Source organism: Pseudorca crassidens, chromosome 7, assembly GCF_039906515.1.
Source record: "Pseudorca crassidens isolate mPseCra1 chromosome 7, mPseCra1.hap1, whole genome shotgun sequence".
In the NCBI taxonomy this organism is placed as follows: Eukaryota; Metazoa; Chordata; class Mammalia; order Artiodactyla; family Delphinidae; genus Pseudorca; species Pseudorca crassidens.
In genome coordinates this window covers 108,737,862-108,757,195 of record NC_090302.1, presented here as the reverse complement: position 1 = coordinate 108,757,195, position 19,334 = coordinate 108,737,862, and the positions used below count along the sequence as shown (strand labels likewise).

Below are 19,334 nucleotides of genomic sequence, written 5' to 3'. Positions count from 1 at the left end.
TTTTGAAAGACTGTTTTGCCAGGTATAGCATTCTTAGTTGATAGTTTTTTCTTTCAGCATTTTAACTACATCATCCCACTTCCTCCAGACTTGCAAGATTTCTGCTGAAAAATCTACTCACAGTTTTATGGTGGTTCTTTTGTATGTGACGTGTTGTTTTCTCTTGCCACTTTCAGAATTTCTTGTCTCTGACTTTTCACAGTTTTAATGAGTCTTCATCTGGGTTTCTTTGGATTCATCTCATTTGAGACATTTTGGGCTTTGTGCATGTGGATGCCCATTTCTTTTTTCAGATTTGGGAAATTTTCAGCCATTATTTTTTTTTTAAATAAGCTATCTGGTCCTTTCTCTCTCTTTTTTTCTCTCTCTTTCTATGACTTCCATCATGTGTATACTGGTCTTCTTGTCGGTGTCCTATAAGCTGCTTGCTTTCTTTATTCTTTTTTTCTACTTTAACTGAATAATTATCAATGACCCATCTTTGAGCTGAGTGGTCCTTTCTTCTGCTTGATTTACTCTAACATTCTGGATTTAACTGGTGTCACTGGTCCATATTCACATCTGGAGATGTGAGAACAGAAGCCAATAGGCTGTGTCTCCTATGTCATTTGGTGAAGGGGTGGGCTATATCAGGCTTTATGAATGATACTGCTATGTTTAATATAGGGTTCCATTCCCTGCCCTAGTGTTGAGCTGAGGATGGGTCAAATTTTTGGGATTTTGTTGCTGCCTCTGAAGGCAGATCAGGTAGTTAGTTACCTAGATATTGAATCAGTGTTAGGCTGGCCTGCCAGGGATTTTATATTGCCAATGTAGGCGGATTGAACAGCCCACCAGTGCACTGATTGTGGAGTGTGTTTTGGGTTGGCCTACAAGTCTTTGAGGTTGCTGCTCTGAGTGAATCAATCCACATGTGTCTTGGCTCAAGAGCAGATGCTGGAGCACCTTACTGGTTCTCTGTTGAGCTTTTCCATTCTCTGTCATGTGAACAGAGAAAGAAAACTATTCTTGAGGCTTTTTGTTTGTTTGTTTTTGTCTACGCCTGCTGGTGATTCGGTGTTAAAGACCTCTCCAGCACCCAATTTGGGATATCTGAGAGCAATTAAAAGAAAACCCAGGGAACTCACCTTGTTGCCATTCCTCAAGTCTAGAGGACTCTAGCCAGTCTGTCTTTTGCTTTTTAGCTTTCAGAGGTATTTTTTTGTCTTCCACTTAATTATATCCAGAGTATTTAGTTGTAAATAGAGAAAATAAGCAGGGAAAACTGAGTCTATAACACTTTGTTCCAAAAACAAAATTGGCCACAGGTGTTGAATAATATTGTACATTAAAATGTAATCACGTGTAAATACCTTTTGAGTAACACTCCAAGGCACAATAAAAGTCAAGTTGACCATTCTTTACTATATAAAGAATTAAGCTAGGCACTTTGGGGATACTAACATTTGTGAAAGACATAGATAATGCTCTTGAGTACTTCTAATATGACAAGTCTAGTGAGGAGAGTAATGTAAGAAAGATAAAACTAAACATTTTGTTCTAGGGAGGTAATAAGTACTATAAAAGAGATTTTAAAATAACAGGAGAGTGTTATTGTTGTTGTTGTTGCTTTTAATATGTATGTTAGGTAATTGAGTAATTTAGGACTTGAGGTTGAAAAAAACAGGTATTATTACTTATACCAATTTAACGTGAGTAAATTAGGAAAATCCCAGCAATCCAAGACATATGGTCACCTTACCCTTAAGATTTTTTTTAACTATTTATTGTGGAAATATTTAACATATACATATATTTAGAGAATAGTATAATGAATCCTTAATTGCCCACCATCCAAGTTCAATAACTATAAATCTATGGCCAGTTTTCACTCTTCCATACTCCCCCAATGCCCCTCTGCCTTATCAATATCTAAAAGCAAATTCTGTGCAGTTTCTAGAGTCAACCCTTGATCAAAACACTAATCACTTTTGTTGTATGACTTTCTCTTTCTCCCTATTAGGCCCTTTTCTAATCACCCCCATCCATATGTTATATTCTGTTTTACTTGTAGGGCTTATGCTCTAATGGTTCAACTCTGCCAGAAGACAGATACTTAATGATAAGCTCTGTACACTAAGCAGCTCAGAATAAGGAGCCAGACCATCTGTGACTCCCAACCCTGCCTGCCTTCTTCTCTGGACCAATAATGGTAGCTTCATAATGACTGTGATTAAAGCCCTGTTGTACATGAGGATCATACTCTTGCTACACTGGCTTGGGGTGTTTCTGTCTTTTTCAGGACACATCCAGGCTGAACACCCCCAATATCACAGTCCTCCAGAAGTGGTGATTCCGTTGAAGGTAACACACACTGGCAGAAGCATGAAGCCTCCAGGCCGGCTCTCTTACAGCCTGCATTTTGGGGGCCAGAGACACGTTTTCCACATGAATATCAAGAAGCATTTGCTGTCCAGACACCTCCCAGTGTTCACCTACTCAGACCAGGGCGCTCTCCTGAAGGACCAACCTTTTGTCCAGAATGACTGCTACTACCATGGTTATGTGGAGGGGGACCCAGAATCCCTTGTTGCCCTCAGTACCTGTTCTGGTGGCTTTCGAGGATTATTACAGATAAACGATGTTGTTTATGAAATTAAGCCCATGATTTTCTCTACAAAATTTGAACACCTGGTATATAAAATGGACAGTGAGGAGACCCAATTCCCAAACATGAAATCTGATTTTATGCAAGAGGAAACTGTACACCAATTTGAGTTTCAAGAGACTGATAATTCTATTCTGAAACAAAGTCATTATGATGGCTGGTGGATCCATTCATTCTTTGTTGAAATTGCACTGGTGGTGGACAATACTCTATATAATCATTATAAAAGGAATGTCTCAAAGTTGCAGGAGGATCTATTTCTTATTGTAAATATAGTGGATTCCATTTATCAGGTAATGGGTATGAAGGTGTTATTGTTTGGTATGGAGATCTGGACTAAAAGAAACCAGGTTGAAGTGGATGCTACAAGGAGGTCTCTGGGAGATTTTTGCAATTGGAAGGCTAATACCATTGATGCCCGCATGGCACATGATACTGTACATCTTTTTATAAATAAGACCTTGAGAGGATTAACTGGTTTAGGCTATGTTGCAGGAATGTGTAGGTCACACTTTAGTTGTGCAGTTGTTACTTTTGCAAACAAAACCTTGGCCATTCTTGGAATTGCAGTAGCTCATCATATAGGTCATAATTTGGGTATGTCTCATGATAATGTATTGTGTGTGTGTTCTGCAGGTTATTATAAATGTATAATGCGTCATGACAACCCACCAATAGCCCAATTTAGCAATTGTAGTTATTCTTATTTTTGGGGATATTCTGTACAGCAGGCAAAATGTTTGCAGTACACTGTATACACAAAGGACATGTTTTCAAGGAAGCGCTGTGGAAATGGTGTTGTTGAAGAAGGAGAAGAGTGTGACTGTGGATCTTTTCAGGATTGTTTAAAAGACGCCTGTTGTCTGACAAACTGCAGTCTGAGTTTTGGGTCTACTTGTGCTTTTGGGCTTTGCTGCAAGGACTGCAAATTCTTACCATCAGGAGAAATATGTAGAAAGGAGGTCAATGAATGTGATCTTCCAGAGTGGTGCAATGGATCATCCCATATGTGCCCAGACGATGTATACGTAGAGGATGGAATTCCCTGTAACGACAACGCCTACTGCTATGAAAAGAGATGTAATGACCGCAACGCACAGTGTAGGCAGATTTTCGGCCAAAAGGCAAAAAATGCAAACGACAGTTGCTACAAACAAGTAAACACTCAAGGTGACCGTTTTGGTAACTGTGGAGTCGAAGGCCCTACATATCTAAAATGCAGTATGTTGGACAGCTTATGTGGGAGAATTCAGTGCGATAACGTGGCAGAAATTCCCCTTCTGACAGAGCATTCTACTGTGCATGGGACTCGCTTCAACAATGCCACCTGCTGGGGTACAGACTACCACATAGGGATGACCATACCTGATATTGGTGATGTGAAAGACGGCACAGAGTGTGGCCCAGAACATGTCTGCATCGGAAGGAAGTGTGTCCATCTCTCTCGCTTGGATAGTAATTGTTCACCTAAGTTCTGTAACATGAGGGGGATCTGCAACAATAAACATCACTGCCATTGCAACTATAAGTGGGACCCTCCCAACTGCCTAAAACAAGGCAATGGAGGTAGTGTTGACAGTGGCCCACCCCCTAAGAGAGAGAGGATAAAGAAGATTTACCTGGCCCTAACATGTCTTATTTTGTTGTTAATTCTATTATGCTGTCTTCTATTGCTCTGTATGAGGAAAAAACGTAAGGAAAAAAAGGAAGAAAAACCCAAGCAAAAGACTCAGACTCGACATAGGAAATAAAAACAATTAGTACCCAAAAATGTATCTGAATAGATATGCATTAAAAAAGGTAACTCCTATAATGTTTCTACTTATTCTTCTTTATTTTAAACAATTAGAAATTTTATTTTTCCTGAAATGTATTTCTTTATATTTTCTAGAAAAAGGCATGGTACCTGGGTGGTGTACCAGTTTTTAAGTTACTGCTTTTCAGTGTCAAAGCCCCTTCCCATTTTGTGCTCTGCATTATAGGAACCACACTGCTGCTGTATCAGCCCTCTTTCTACAGAGATCTGCAGTAGGGTGAATGCAAGGGGATTTGGGAATCTGGGAGATCTGCTTCCTGTATGTCAATCTTAATAACAAATTTTACACTGGCAGTTATACTTAGTTTCAATATCCTTTTAAAAAAAAATTCAATCCAGACCAACCTCATTGTCAGTCTAAAAGATACCAGCATAGCTGTCTGGGTCTGAGCCCCAGGTCTTTGATCTCTCTACCAATGTCTCAGATCCTCTGCACCAGCTTAGCAGTACCTGCTGTGAGAGTTTTGAGTCTCATTTTTGAGATTCATGGGGCCAGCCTTACAGTTCTCCAGATTCAAGTAACCCTACTTCTTCCCTTTGCTCTTCAGCTCCATGAATGAAATCACCTTCTTGCAATTAGTATTTTATGGTTATTAACCAGTTACTAGCACAATGCCTCCCTTAACTTGCTGTGTTCTTTAGTAGCTGGTTACCCAATGCCTTATATTTAATTCCATCCCCCTAAAATCACTGATTTTTTTTTTTCTGACTGAATTCTGTTACAGTACTCATCTTGGTATAATGAAGTACTTATTCATTAAGTACCATTCATTGGGAGTGACGAAATATCAATTTTTTTTCTTTGTTTGATTGAGTTTTTCTTTACCACTGCCCTTAACCATCTTGGGAAAATTACTTACATTTACTGCAGTTTCCAACAAAATTTTAAAAAGTACAGAATGATAATAATAGTTGTCTCTAAATTTCTGGGTTTCTTTGGTTATAAAATAGGGTAAAAAAGATACTTTCAATTTTAGTTAGGTCTATGCAGACAAGCAATTTTTCTGAAAATGACAGCTATACAATGCCAAGAACATTTCTTAAAATTTTATTTTAAAAGTATCATAGAACTGTGGAGAAAACGAAGATTAGAAGACTTAAAAATTACAAGGAAGGGAAAACAATTTAAATTATCAGTACTTTTTCCCCTGGAACAAAAATCTTTGTCCCCTGTAACATGATGGTTTTGAATATAAATTAATGATCAAGCTTGGCCTACCCAGTTAGAATTCCTCTGTTGAAGAAAGAGAAACCTGAAAAACTCTTAGTGTGCAGAATAGACTAGATTGATAAATTAGGCACTTAAGGGCATCAAATTCAAAATGAGTTTTTCCCACACCACTTTTGCTAAGTTTAGATCCATTTGCTGGGAAATAGGTTAAAGTCTTTAAAGACAAAGATATCTGCAATCTATTGTAGTTAGGAAGCAAAGACCTAGTGGAAAGGAGTTTGCCTCAAGGACATATAATGCCTTCTCTTTAAAACATCTGGCTGATTTTCAAGGAGCTTGGAATATAAGCTAGAGAACTTGGTTTTGAAGATTTGAGTATCAGAACATAGTCACCCATTGCTTTCAGCGCTGAGAAATAGAGGCTTATGGGCTCCCAGTATAAAGTCCAGTAAAGTATATGTGTCTCACTAAAACTACACTATCTCTGACCAAACTCAATTCCTTATTGAATTAAAGTCATCAGTCAGTCAGCCTAACTTCCAAACAGAGGAAAGATAGAAACTTCTCAAGTTGAAGGTAACTCCTATGGTTCCTTATATAGAACATCTAGCATACAATAAAGCATTATCACATATATCAAAAGGAAGAAATTATGGCCAATAATAAAGGGAAAACAACAACAAAGATAGTGAAAGAAAAGACAGAAGCCAGCTAAAAGATCCAAAGAGTGGAAAAGATGATAATGAACAAAAATTCCCTATGGCTAGTATTTTAGAGAAACTGGAAGAAAAATGAATAGACCATGTGAAAGAAGGTAGATTCATTTCACCAGAAAATTGGCATCTATGCGAACTTATTAAATTCAGAAAATCAGTAAACAGTTTGAATTATTGACTGCATTGTATAATTAGCTAAATTAGTTAACTATAAGAAAAGTTAATTTTAAAAAAGTCAACGACTGACATAGAAAAAAGCATTAAAATAGAGAAGTGATATGTGAAACACATCAATAAATCTGAAATCATTCAAATAGAGTATCATTTGAGGAAGAAGAGAATTCAATAGAAGTAATAAAAAACATAATGGCTGAAAATTTCCCCTAAGTATGGAAACATATTATGCCACTGCTTTAAGAAAATCAATGAATTTCAAGCAGAATAAGCACATGGAAATACACACCTAACCATATCATAGTAAAACTGTTGAAAACCAGAGACACAGAAATCTTAAGAGCAGCCAGAGATAAAATATCCATATCTTAAAAGAAATGACAATAAAAATAGATGGTTGACTTCAGTAATTGAATGCAGAAGACACTGAAATAACACATTTACTCAATAAATTGTAGTTGCCAAACTAGAATTCTTTATTTTGTGAAGATAACATTCAATAATGGAGAACAAAACTTTCCTTTGGCAAACAAATCATTGCCAGCAGGCCAGCACTCAAAGAAATATCATTTCTTTTTCAGTCAGGAGAAACATGATACCAGAAAGAAACATGAATGTGCAGGTGGGTGTGAAGTACACAAGAAGCAGTAAATATGTGGGTAAACTAATTAAAATTAACTGTACAAGGATACTAGTAGTATCTTATGGACTGTAAATATATGCAGAACAAAATGCAAATATATATTTGTCACAAAAGCTGGGAGGTATGTAAATAGAGATAAAAGGTCTAAACTTCTAGCAATATTGGGAAGAGGTAAATTAATGATGTGGATTATACTATATGATGTTGCAGATGCATGTTGCAAATCTAGGGTAATCATTAAAATAATAAGACTACATACATATAAGAAATGTACTGAAGGAACAAAAGGCATAATAAATGATATTTGTTTCTACAAGTATAGGCAATTGAGGAGAAACAAGCATAACGCAGATGTGAAAATAAAAAAAACCTGGTAGATATAAGATCTATGTAAAATGGATTACATTAAGTAGAAGGCTGACATATTTCAAGTGAATAAAGTATAAAGTCTAGCATTATGCCATTGTTTATTAGAAACAATTTAAAAATAAAGACGTGGAGAGTGTAAAAACTTAAAAGAATTTTCATGCACATATTAACCAAATTAAGTTAGTGTAATCTTTTTAATATCTGATGACAAAGACTTTAAGGCACAAAGCATTACTATAAATAAGGAATATTTTGTAATGATAAAAGGCAAATCACTAGAAGATATGACAATCTTAAATGTGTATGCATCCACTAATAGAACTTCAAATACAGAGGAGAAAATACAGAAATAGACAAATCTACAATTACCAGTAGGGATACTTTTAGCCCACTTCTCTCAGTAGTAACAGAAAGAGTAGAAAATAAATCCTGCAGGATCAGGAGACTTTCAATACATAATTAACAAACTTGATATAATAGGTATACAAAGAGAAGGGATAAACCCAAAAGTGGATAAATTCACTTGGTTCATCTGCGTATGGACTACTACCAAAGTCTACCTTATGATGAGCCAAAGAGAAAGCCCCAACAAATTTCACACGGTTTTAATTAAAAAGAGTATATTTTCTCTAGACCTTATATAATTAAGCTGGAAGTCAATAGCATTAAATATAACTAGAAAAACTCCAATTGCCTGGTACAGTTCTGACTCTGATCCCACATCTGACACCAACTAAGATTCTGCACCCAATTTCAATGTGTGTTTGGGGGGTTCCTTACACCTCCAAGAAATTCTCCTACACCAGCTGGGTGTTCTACAATTCAACTCAATTCTAATACTACCTGCAGACAGTGTCAGATCCCAGAGGTTAAGGGCTCAGCCCAACATGACTGCTCTCCCCTCTTTCAGATACCAATCACAAGTCCAGGTTGTCACCTGTGCTTCTGACCAACAAGCTATAGGTTAGAGGTTCCAATGACCCCCTACTTAGGTTCAGTTAATTTGTCAGAACAGCCCACAGAACTCGGATAAACATTTTACTTACTAAATTACCAGCTTATTATAAAAGGATATGACTCAGGAACAGCCAGATGGAAGAAATGCACAGGGCAAGATACGTGGGAAAGGTGCAGAGCTTCCATGCCCTCTTCATGTGTATCTCTCTCCCTGCATCTCTACGTGTTCACCAACCCAGAAGCTCTTCAAACTTCACCCTTTTGGTGTTTTATGAAGGCTTCATTACTTAGACATGATTCATTAAATTATTAGCCATTGGTGACTGAACTCAATTTCCAGTCCCTCTTCCCTCCACGGAGGTAGGGGGCAAGGGAGGATGAAAATTCCTACCCTCTAATCACATGGTTTGCTCCACTGGCAACCAGCATCCTTCCCTAGGTGGTTTCGAAAAGTCACCTCATTAATGGAACAAAGGACAACTTTATTGCTCTCATCACTTTAAAAATTCCAAGGCTTTTAGTAGCTCTGTGACAGGAACAAGGTTAAAGCTCAAATATATATGTCTTATTATAAATCACAATATCACAACTGGAAATAAAATATATATTTCTAAATAATATATATGTCAAGGAGAAATCAAAACAGAAATTAAGAAATAATTTGAATTGAAACACAAATAACTACAATATATGTATATTACATAGTAGTCAACTAAAGCAGTGTTTTAAGGAAAATGTATAGTCTCATATACCTATGTTAAAAAAAAGAAGACTGAAGATGCACTGATTTAACTTTATATGTCATGAATTTAAGAAAAGGAATAGCTCAAAACTCTACGAGACTTGGGGTAACTTAATTCTCAAACCTGACAAGGGCATTACACCCCCCAAATTTTCCTATCTATTTCTTTTATGAAAGTAGATATTGTAAAAAATAAATAAACAATAACCTCAATTAAATAGAGTTGTGAGACCAGAAGGAAGAGTTCTCACACCCTGAATGATAGCAGAACTCAACAGGAAGAAGAAAGGTCCTTCTTCTTTCTTGGCAGCAACTTAGCTAATGAAACACCATGGACTCTTTGTTTAGTATGGCCCACCCAACTTCCTTTTCCTATCTACAAAAGAGTTCTCCTTCCCTGTGTGTGGGAGCTTGCACATGGCTTGCCATGGTTGCAGACTCTGAGCTGCAATTCTTTGCTGATCCCAAATAAACCCAATTTAGCTAGAGAAAAAACTGGCAGTATATTTGTTTCAGGTCAACAATATTCTTAAAATGTTTGTAAAGAAAATAAATTTCGGCATGTTTTGTAGACAATAATGCATCCTCATGATCAAATGGTTTATATTTTAGGTATTTCTAAATTATCAGAAGAGCAATCTCTATAATTCACATTAACAGAGTACCTGAGAAAATCATATCTCAATAAACACAAAAATTATTTCACCAAAGTCTACATTTATTAATAAAATTGCTTGGTCTACATGGAAGAGAGGGGGATTTTCTTAATATAATCAAGTATATCTAGAAAAAAAATGACCTAAAATGCCCCACAGGAAATATCATACATGATGGTGAGCTGTATGAGACTTTCTAAGGATATTGATGAAGAGACAAAAATGGCACCCTGTCACTACTTCTTATGAACATGTTACTAGATGTGCTAGACTGAATAAAATTAGAAATAAAATGGTATAACAATAAAGATGGAAGAAATAAAACTGCTATTATTCACAAGTGGCATTATACTATACCTAGAAAATATAAATTAACAGAATAACTAAGTTAATAGAGCAAGGTTGCTGATTACATGGTCAGTATTCCATGCTCATTATCTAACTACCAGTAACAAGCAGGTAAAAATGAAATTGAAAATTCATTTCATTTACATTAGTATCAAACATAACATTTCACAATATATAAATATATCAAATCATTGTTATACACCTGAAACTAATGTATTATATATCAGTTATATCTCAATTTAAATAAAAAAGAAACCAGCTGAAACTTTGCCAACAGTATAAGCTGGTGGGAAAGACTTGGGTCTGCAAGGATTCCAATCATAAAAATAAATGACTTAGGCCTACATCCCACTCCTAAGATTGCTAAGAAAGCAGTAGTAGAGGAAATACTTCGGTAAGTAGAAAGAATGTAATTAAATCTTGATCTTTCTCATGGTGCTTGGATTCCTGGGCCCTGCTGAAGTTGAATCCAAGGGCAAACCAAAATGTTCTAAACTATAGCCCATCACCTTCTAATTTAAACACTGACCCCCCCCCCCAATTCAAACATTGACAAGATCACAGAGTTTAGTCCTTTGCAAGAGGTCAGGAGTTGTGGTAAGTACCAGTGAACTCAAATACGGCAATGGAAAGTTAAGCGAGGAACTGAGCATTCACAATCCTTCACAACTTGAGTTGAGATGGTGTTGGGCTACAGCTTTAATTAGAGTTTTATTTAGTTTAAATTAGAACATATTTGAAAACATAATAACTGAAAACTCTCCTAACCTGGGAAAGAAAATAGATAGGCAGGATCAGGAAGCACTGAGTCCCAAATAAGATCAACCAAGAGAAGACCATACCAAGACACATTGCAATTAAAATGGCAAACATTAAAGGAAAGAACATTAAAAGCAGAAAGGAATAGCAACAAGTTATATACAAGGGAACTCCCATCAGGCTATCAGCTGACTCTGTAGGCCACAAAGGAGTGGCATAATATATTTAATGTAATAAAAGAAAAAACCCTAAAACAAAGACTATGCAGCAAGGCTATAATTCAGATTTGAAGGGGAGATCAAAAGTTTTACAGTCAAGCAAAAGCTAAGAGAGTTCAGTACCACAAAACTGGCTTTATGAAAAATGTTAAAGGGACTTCTCTAAGCAGAAAAAAAAGACAATTTGAAATATGAATATTATGAAAAGAAAAATCTCATTGGTGAAAGCAAACACACAGTAAAATAACAGATCAACCACTTATAAAGCTAGTAAAAAGGTTTAACAAAAAAAGTAGTAAAATCATCTATAACATCAACATAAAACATGAAAGGCTGAGTAAAAACATAGTGGTTTTAGAATGTGATACAACTTAAGCAACCCACAACTTAAAATAGCCTGTTATATAAATAGGTTATTATATATGAATCTCAAGGTAACCACAAACCAAAAATCTGTAACAGATACACAAAAAATAAACAGAAAGGAATACAGACATAACATGAAAGAAAGTCATAAGCTCATGGTAGAAGAGAAGAAAAGAAAAGAGGAACAGAGAGAACTACAGAAACAACCCGAAAATAATTAACAAAATGGCAATAAGTACATAACTATTAATAATTACTTTAAATATAAAGGGACAAAATGGTCCAATCAAAAGACAAATTGGCTAAATGGATTAAAAAACAAGACCCATATATATGCTGCCTACAAGAGACTCAATTCAGACCTAAGGACACACACAGACTGAAAGTGAAAGCATGGAACAAGGTATTCCATGAAAATGTAAGTAAAAAAAAAGGCCAGGGTAGCAACACTTATATATACAAAATAGACTTTAAAACAAAGTCTGTACCAAGAGACAAAAAAGGACATTAAAAAATAAAGAGATCAATCCAAGAAGATATGATTGTACATATATATGCACCCAACATAGGAGCACGTAAATACATACAGAAAATATTAACAGACATAAAGGGAAAAGTTGTCAGTAACATAGTCATAGGGATTTTAACATCCCACTTATATCAATGGAAGATCTTACAGACAGAAAATAAGAAAACACTTGTCTTAAATGACACATTAGATCAGATAGAGTTGATATATATAGAACATTCCATTGAAAAGCAGCAGAATACACATTCTTTTCAAGTGCACATGGGACATTCTCCAGGACAGATCACATTTTAGGCCACAAAAAAGTTTCATTAAATTTAAGAAGACTGGGCTTCCCTGGTGGCACAGCAGTTGAGAGTCCACCTGCCAATGCAGAGGACACGGGTTCGTGCCCTGGTCCGGGAAGATCCCACATGCCACAGAGCAGTTGGGCCCGTGAGCCATGGCCACTGAGCCTGCGCGTCCGGAGCCTGTGCTCCACAATGGGAGAGGCCACAACAGTGAGAGGCCTGCATACTGCAAAAAAAAAAAAAATTAAGAAGACTGAAATCATATCAAGCCTCTTTTCTGACCACAACGCTATGAGACTAAAAATCAGCTATAAGAAAAAAAAAACTGCAAAAAACACAAACGTGTGGAGGATAAACAATATGCTACTAAGCAACTAGTGAGTCACTGAAGAAATCAAAGAGGAAATAAAAAAATACCTGGGACAAATGAAAACAAAACCATAATGTTCCAAAATCTATGGAATGCAGCAAAAACAGTTCAAAGATGGAAATTTATAGTGATACAAGCCTGCCCCAGGAAACAAGAAAAATCTCAAATTAAAAACCTAACCTTACACATAAAGAAACTAGAAAAAGAAGAAAAAACAAAATCCAAAGTTAGTAGAAGGCAAGAAATAAAAAAGACCAGAGCAGAAATAAATGAAATAGAGACTAAGAAACAATAGAAAAGATCAATGAAACTACAAGCCAGTTCTTTGAAAAAATAAACAAAATTTATAAACTTTTAGCCAGACTCATCAAGAAAAAAAAGAGAGAAAACCCAAATCAATAAGATCAGAAATGAAAAAGGAGAAGTTAACAACCAAAACAACAGAAATACAAAGAATCAGAAAAGATTACTACAAACAATTATATGCCAATAAAATGGACAACCTAGAAGAAATGGACAAATTCTTAGATATGTACAATCTCCTAACTGAAGCAGGAATAGAAAATATGAACCGACCATTTACCAGTAATGAAATTGAATCAGTAATAAAAAAAAAAACACCCAACAAACAAAAGCCCAGGACCAGATGGCTTCACAGAATTCTATAAAACATTTTAAAACAATTAACACTTATTCTTCTCAAACTATTCCAAAAAATACCAAAGGAAGGAACACTTCCAAACTCAATCTACAAGACCATCATCATCCTGTTACCAAAACCAGACAAAGATATCACAAATAAAGAAAATTACAGGCCAATATCACTGAAGAACATAGATGCAAAATTCCTCAACAAAATATTAGTAAACAAAATTTAACAACACATTAAAAGGATCATACACCATGACCAAGTGGGATCTAACCCAAGGATGCAAGAATGGTTTGATATTTGCAAATAAATCAATGTGATACACCAACATTAACAAATTGAAGAATAAAAATCACATGATCATCACAATAAATGCAGAAAAATCTTTTGACAAATTCAACATCCATTTATGATAAAAAAAAAAACCTCTCCCCAAGTGGGTATAGAGTGAACATACCTCAACATAATAAAACCCATATATGACAAGCCCACATAAATTATAATCAACAGTGAAAAGCTGAAATTATTTCCTCTAAGATCACGAACAAGACAAGGATACTCTCACCATTTTCATTCAACATAGTATTGGAAGTCCTAGCCACAGCAATCACTAACAACAAACTATCAGAAGGAGAAATTAAGAAAACAATTCCATTTGCAATCATATAAAAAACAAAATACCTAAGAATAAACCTAAGTAGGTAAAAGTAACTGTACTTTGAAAACTATAAGAGAGTGAGAAAAGAAATTAAAGATGGCAGAAACAGTTGGAAAGCTATACTGTTCTCATGGATTGGAAGAATTAATATTGTTAAAATGATGATACTCCCCAAGACAATCTACAGATTCAATGTAATCCCTATCAAAATGCCAACAGAATTTTTCACGTAACTACAACATCTAATTCTAAAATTTGTATGAAAACACAAAAGATCCCAAATAGCAAAAACCATCTTAAAAATAAGAACAAAACTGGAGATATCACACCCCATGATTTTAAACTATACTACAAAATTACAGTAATCAAAACAGTACAGTACTGGCACAAAAACAGATACATAGATCAATGAAAAAGAATAGACAGCCCAGAAATGAATCCACGCTTATATAGGCAATTAATCTATGACAAAGGAGGCAAGAATATGCAGTGGGGGAAAGACAGCCTCTTCAATAAATGGTGTTGGGAAGACCAGGAAGCTACATGCAAAAGAATCAAACTGGTAAAAGAATCACACCATATATAAAAATAAACTCAAAATGGATTAAAGACTTAAATGTAAGAACTGAAATCATAAAACTTCTAGAAGGAAACATAGGCAGTACACTCTTTGACATTGGTTTTAGAAATATTTTTTGGATCTGTCTCCTCAGGCAAGGGCAACTATTTCACTTAGTGTAATATCTTCAAGGTTTCACCATGTTGTAGCATGTGTCAGAATTTTATTCCTTTTAAAGTCTGAATAATTTTCTGTTTTATGTATACTCCACATTTTGTTTATCCATTCATCTTTTGATAGACATTTTTATTTTTCTACATTAGGGTCTTTTTTTTTAATCTAACAAATATTTAAAAGGATATGTGAGGTAGTCAGCCAAAATGACCCCAGAGATTAAGTGAAAGATCAGACGGGTGTAAGTCCTGTCATAGGTCTTGATGACATCATATAGAAATAGAGTGTGGTCACAGGGACCAAGTTCAAGCCACCAGAAATACCTTCCCTGGTTCCTGATTTCACAGAAGAGAGACAAGATATTTGTGTGAATATTGACCAACAAAGACTGATCCAGTCCTTTAGGAGATTTTGCCTGTGTGGATACTTTGACTCTCAACCTAAGGAGTCAAATTTCTTGGGGATTGCTCTAGTCCTCATGCAGGGTTATTATTACACAAAAATGGTGTTTGCTGAGCCAAGAAATGGGAAGAACTGGTTATATTTACTCTTGTTTCTAAGAATAATTGTGGTTCCTGGGACATATCTGTCAGACCTGCTAAGAGCTAACATTAGGCAGCATCAACTCTTGGCCAAAAAGAGAGTCCAATCCACCATGTATGGCCCAGCTGAATCCAGGTCCCCTCAGAAGCAAAGTAAATTTTAGAAATCAATAATATTAATGTCATTTTTGAGTACTTACTATGCACCAGGCACTCTATAACAGCTATATCTAATTATCACAAGAGGCTTGTGAAGTAGGGATACTGTCTGGCATATTGTAAGTACTCAATAAATACTACCTAGTAAGTAAAGAGAAAGAGGGAGAGGGAGAAGGAGGGGGAGGGAGAGAGAAACAGAGTGTGGTCAGCAGACAAGGGTGTCTCGTTAGGAATATTCAGGAACTTCAACATGAGATCAAGAAACAGCTATTATGTCCTGGCACTGGTGGGCACCATTTTTGACATACATCATCTACCCTGCTAGCACTGCTCACCCCACCCTGGTGTTCCCCTGCAGACTTGCCCATCCTGACCAGCACCTCTCCAAAGCAGCTGCCCCCCCCCCCAACACATCCAGTGGGCGGCCAAAGTGGCTCCTGCCCCACCACATCCGGTGGGTGGCCACAGCTGGAACAGGCACCACCTCCAAAGAAATTCTTGCTTTGCACACACAGCAGACAGCCTAGACCTGTCAAGTGCCTCTCCAAAGCAGCTCTTACCTTTCATACCTAGCAGGCAACCTTGCCAGAGACTGGGTCCCCTCCAAAGTGGCTCCCACCCCACCCAGGGCACCCAAATAAAAACCACCTTGAGACAAATGAAAATGGAAATCCAACCTGCCAAAACCTATGGAACACAGCAAAAGCATTTCTAAGAGGAAAGTTTATAGCGATACAGACCTACCTCAAAAAATAAGAAAAATCGCAAGTAAACAATCTACACTTAAAGGAATTAGAAAAACAAAAACAAACCAAGCCCAAAGTTAGTAGAAGGAAGGAAACAATAAGGATCAGAGAAAAAATAAAAGAAATAGATACTAAAAGAAAACAATAGAAAATATTAATGAAACTAAGAGCTGGTTCTTTATCTGAAAAGATTTTAAAAACTGACAAATCTCTAGCCAGACTCATGAAGGAAAAAAGAGAAAAGGCTCAAATAGTAAAATCAGAAATGAAGAGAAGTTATAACTGATACAACAGAAACATAAAAAATCATAAGAGACTGCTGCAAAAAATTATACACCAACAAATTGGAAAACCTAAAAGAAATGGATAAATTTCTAGAAACATACAAATTCCAAAACTGAATCAGGAAGAAACAGAAAATCTGAAGAGACCAATTACTAGTAATGAAAATGAATCAGTAATCAAAACAATCCCAACAAACAGCTAGGACCAGATAACTTCACAGGTGAATTCTACAAACATTTTAAGAAGTGTTAATACCTATACGCCCCAAACTATTCCATAAAACTGAAGAGAAAGAAAAATTTTCAAACTCATTCTACAAGGCCAGCATTATCCTGATACCAAAACCAAAGACAATACTATATATATATATATATATCCAGTATTTTTGATGACATTGATGCAAAATTACTCATCCCAATATTAGCAAACAAAATTCAGCAATACACTAAAAGAATCATACACCAAGGTTAAAGTGGGATTTATTCCAGGGATGTAAGTATGGTTCAATATCTGCAAATCAATCATTGTGATATACCAGATTAACAAAACGAAGGTTAAAAATCATATGATCATCTCAATAGATTCCTGTGTGATACTATACACAGGAAACCGTAAAGACTCCACCAAAAAACTATTAGAACTAATAAATGAACTCAGTAAATTTGAAGAATACGAAATTAAGAGAGAGAAATCTGTTGCATTTCTATACACTGATAATGAACTAACAGAAAGAGAAATTAAGAAAACAATCCCACTTACAATCGCATCAAAATGAATAAAATACAGGACTGATGTCAGTATCTTGGTGGCATGAGATGTTCCCATTGTCTCACCCCTTCTATCTACAACCAGTAAAACATCCATAACTCAACCAAAGTACCTGTGCCCAACACACCAGGTCATGAGAAAATCCTGCACATCATATATCTAAAGGTGGGTGAACTGGACCACACAGAGGAGGTGGGACCATAGAACAATGGAGGTAGTGCTTGTAATCCAAGACCCCCAGCAACGGTGGCTGAACCTGCAATCCCAGAGAGCTGGGCAGCTTCAGGGGAGGCACCACACTGACCTCACAGCCAAAGTGGTACCTGTAGCCATGGGGAACTTGACAGCAGTGGCAGTGGAGCCTGCCAACTTTGTCCCTCCAGTTGTGGAGGTGCCCATGACTCCACCCCCTCCTGCTTACAGTGGCAGAGCCTGTGAACCTGACAACCCTGCTCACGGCTGAGACACCTGCAATACTGGCTCCCCCTCCTTCTCTTCCTCCCCTTGCAGTGGCAGAGTCTGTGACCCAGGAGACCCCAGACAAGGTGGAAAACACCCACCAGCTTGGTGCCCCAGGCAGTGACACCTGTGACACCAGCAGCAGCGAGGCACCAATGATCTGGTATCACAAGCAGCAAGGAGGGCGCCAGGCAACACATCTGACAAAGGTGGTAGAGGGTAAAAGATGCCAATTCTAAAATATAACCACAGGCAGCGCAGGTATGAGAAAATAAAAGCTTGCGCTATAGCACCACCTACCGGAAAACAAAAAAGGCATCCAATTACTAATCTGTTGAGTCAGTATAATCAAGTTTAAAAAAACAGATATATTTAAGAAGAGCACTGTTCACTACTTCAAATATGACAGTTCTCCAGGAACCAAATTTAAACTCATGGAATATTGCGATCTGAGAGAGAATTCAAAATAGCTGTCATGAAAAAAATCAAAGAGCTACAAGAAAACTCAGAAAGGCTGTTCAAGGAGAATATTAGTAAGCAGAAGTAATACTTTACTAAAGAGATTGAAATTCTAAAAGAGAACCAAACAGAAATTTGGGAGCTGAAGAATTCAATAACTGAGATGAAGAATGCACTAGAAAACAATGGAAATATTGCATACCATATGGAAGAGAGAATTAGCGATCTAAAAGATAGAAATCTAGAAATTATACAGGTAGTAGAGGAGAGAGAATTAAGATCCAAAAAACATGAAGAAATTCTATGAGAACAATCCAACTCTATTAGGAAGGGTAACATTAGTATGCAAGGAGAAGGGAGGGAGAAGGGGGCAGAAAGATTATTTAAAGAAGTAACAGGTGAGGGCTTCCCTGGTGGCGCAGTAGTTGAGAGTCCGCCTGCTGATGCAGGGGACACAGGTTCATGCCCCAGTCCGGGAAGATCCCACATGCCGTGGAGCGGCTAGGTCCGTGAGTCATGGCCGCTGAGCTTGCGCGTCCGGAGCCTGTGCTCCGCAACGGGAGAGGCCACAACAGTGACAGGCCCGTGTACCGCAAAAAAAAAAAGAAAGTAACAGGTGAGAACTTCCTAATCCTGGGGAAGAAACTAGATATACAAGTCCATGAAGCTACAAAAACAACTAATTACCTCAATGCAAAAAGACCTTCTCCAAGACATATTAACAACTGTTAAAGTCAATGGCAAAGGCACATTATATGAAAAACTGTCAGGGACAAAGGAAAAAATTTAAAGGCAGCCCGGAAAAAAAGGGTGGCAACCTACGAATAAATCACCATTGGGCTATCAGCTGATTTCTCTGCAGAAGCTCTATAGGCTAGGAGAGAGTGTGGTTCCATGCTTAAATTATTGAAAGATAAAAGCTGTCAGCCAAGAATATCCAGCAAAGTTATTCAGATATGAAAGAGAAATAAAAGCTAAGGGAGCTTATCAACACTAGACCTGCCTTACAGAGATAAACAATTGTTGAAAAGAGCTCTTCTACCAGAAAGGAAAAGGCAAAAGTACACAAAACTTTTGAGTAAGTTGATAAATAGACAGAAATAGA

General features: G+C 36.7%; 1 protein-coding gene and 1 long non-coding RNA gene across 2 annotated transcripts in view; one reads left to right on the top strand and one right to left on the bottom strand.

The window, feature by feature from the left end:
• The window catches only part of LOC137227153 (uncharacterized), a 44,351-nt gene that overhangs the window by 13,260 nt on the left and 11,757 nt on the right, over positions 1–19,334 (bottom strand). The gene's annotated exons all lie outside the window — the stretch shown is intronic.
• Positions 2,230–4,398, top strand: ADAM29 (ADAM metallopeptidase domain 29). The gene has a single exon (XM_067742468.1). It carries the CDS (start codon positions 2,230–2,232, stop codon positions 4,396–4,398), a length of 2,169 nt encoding a protein of 722 aa, XP_067598569.1.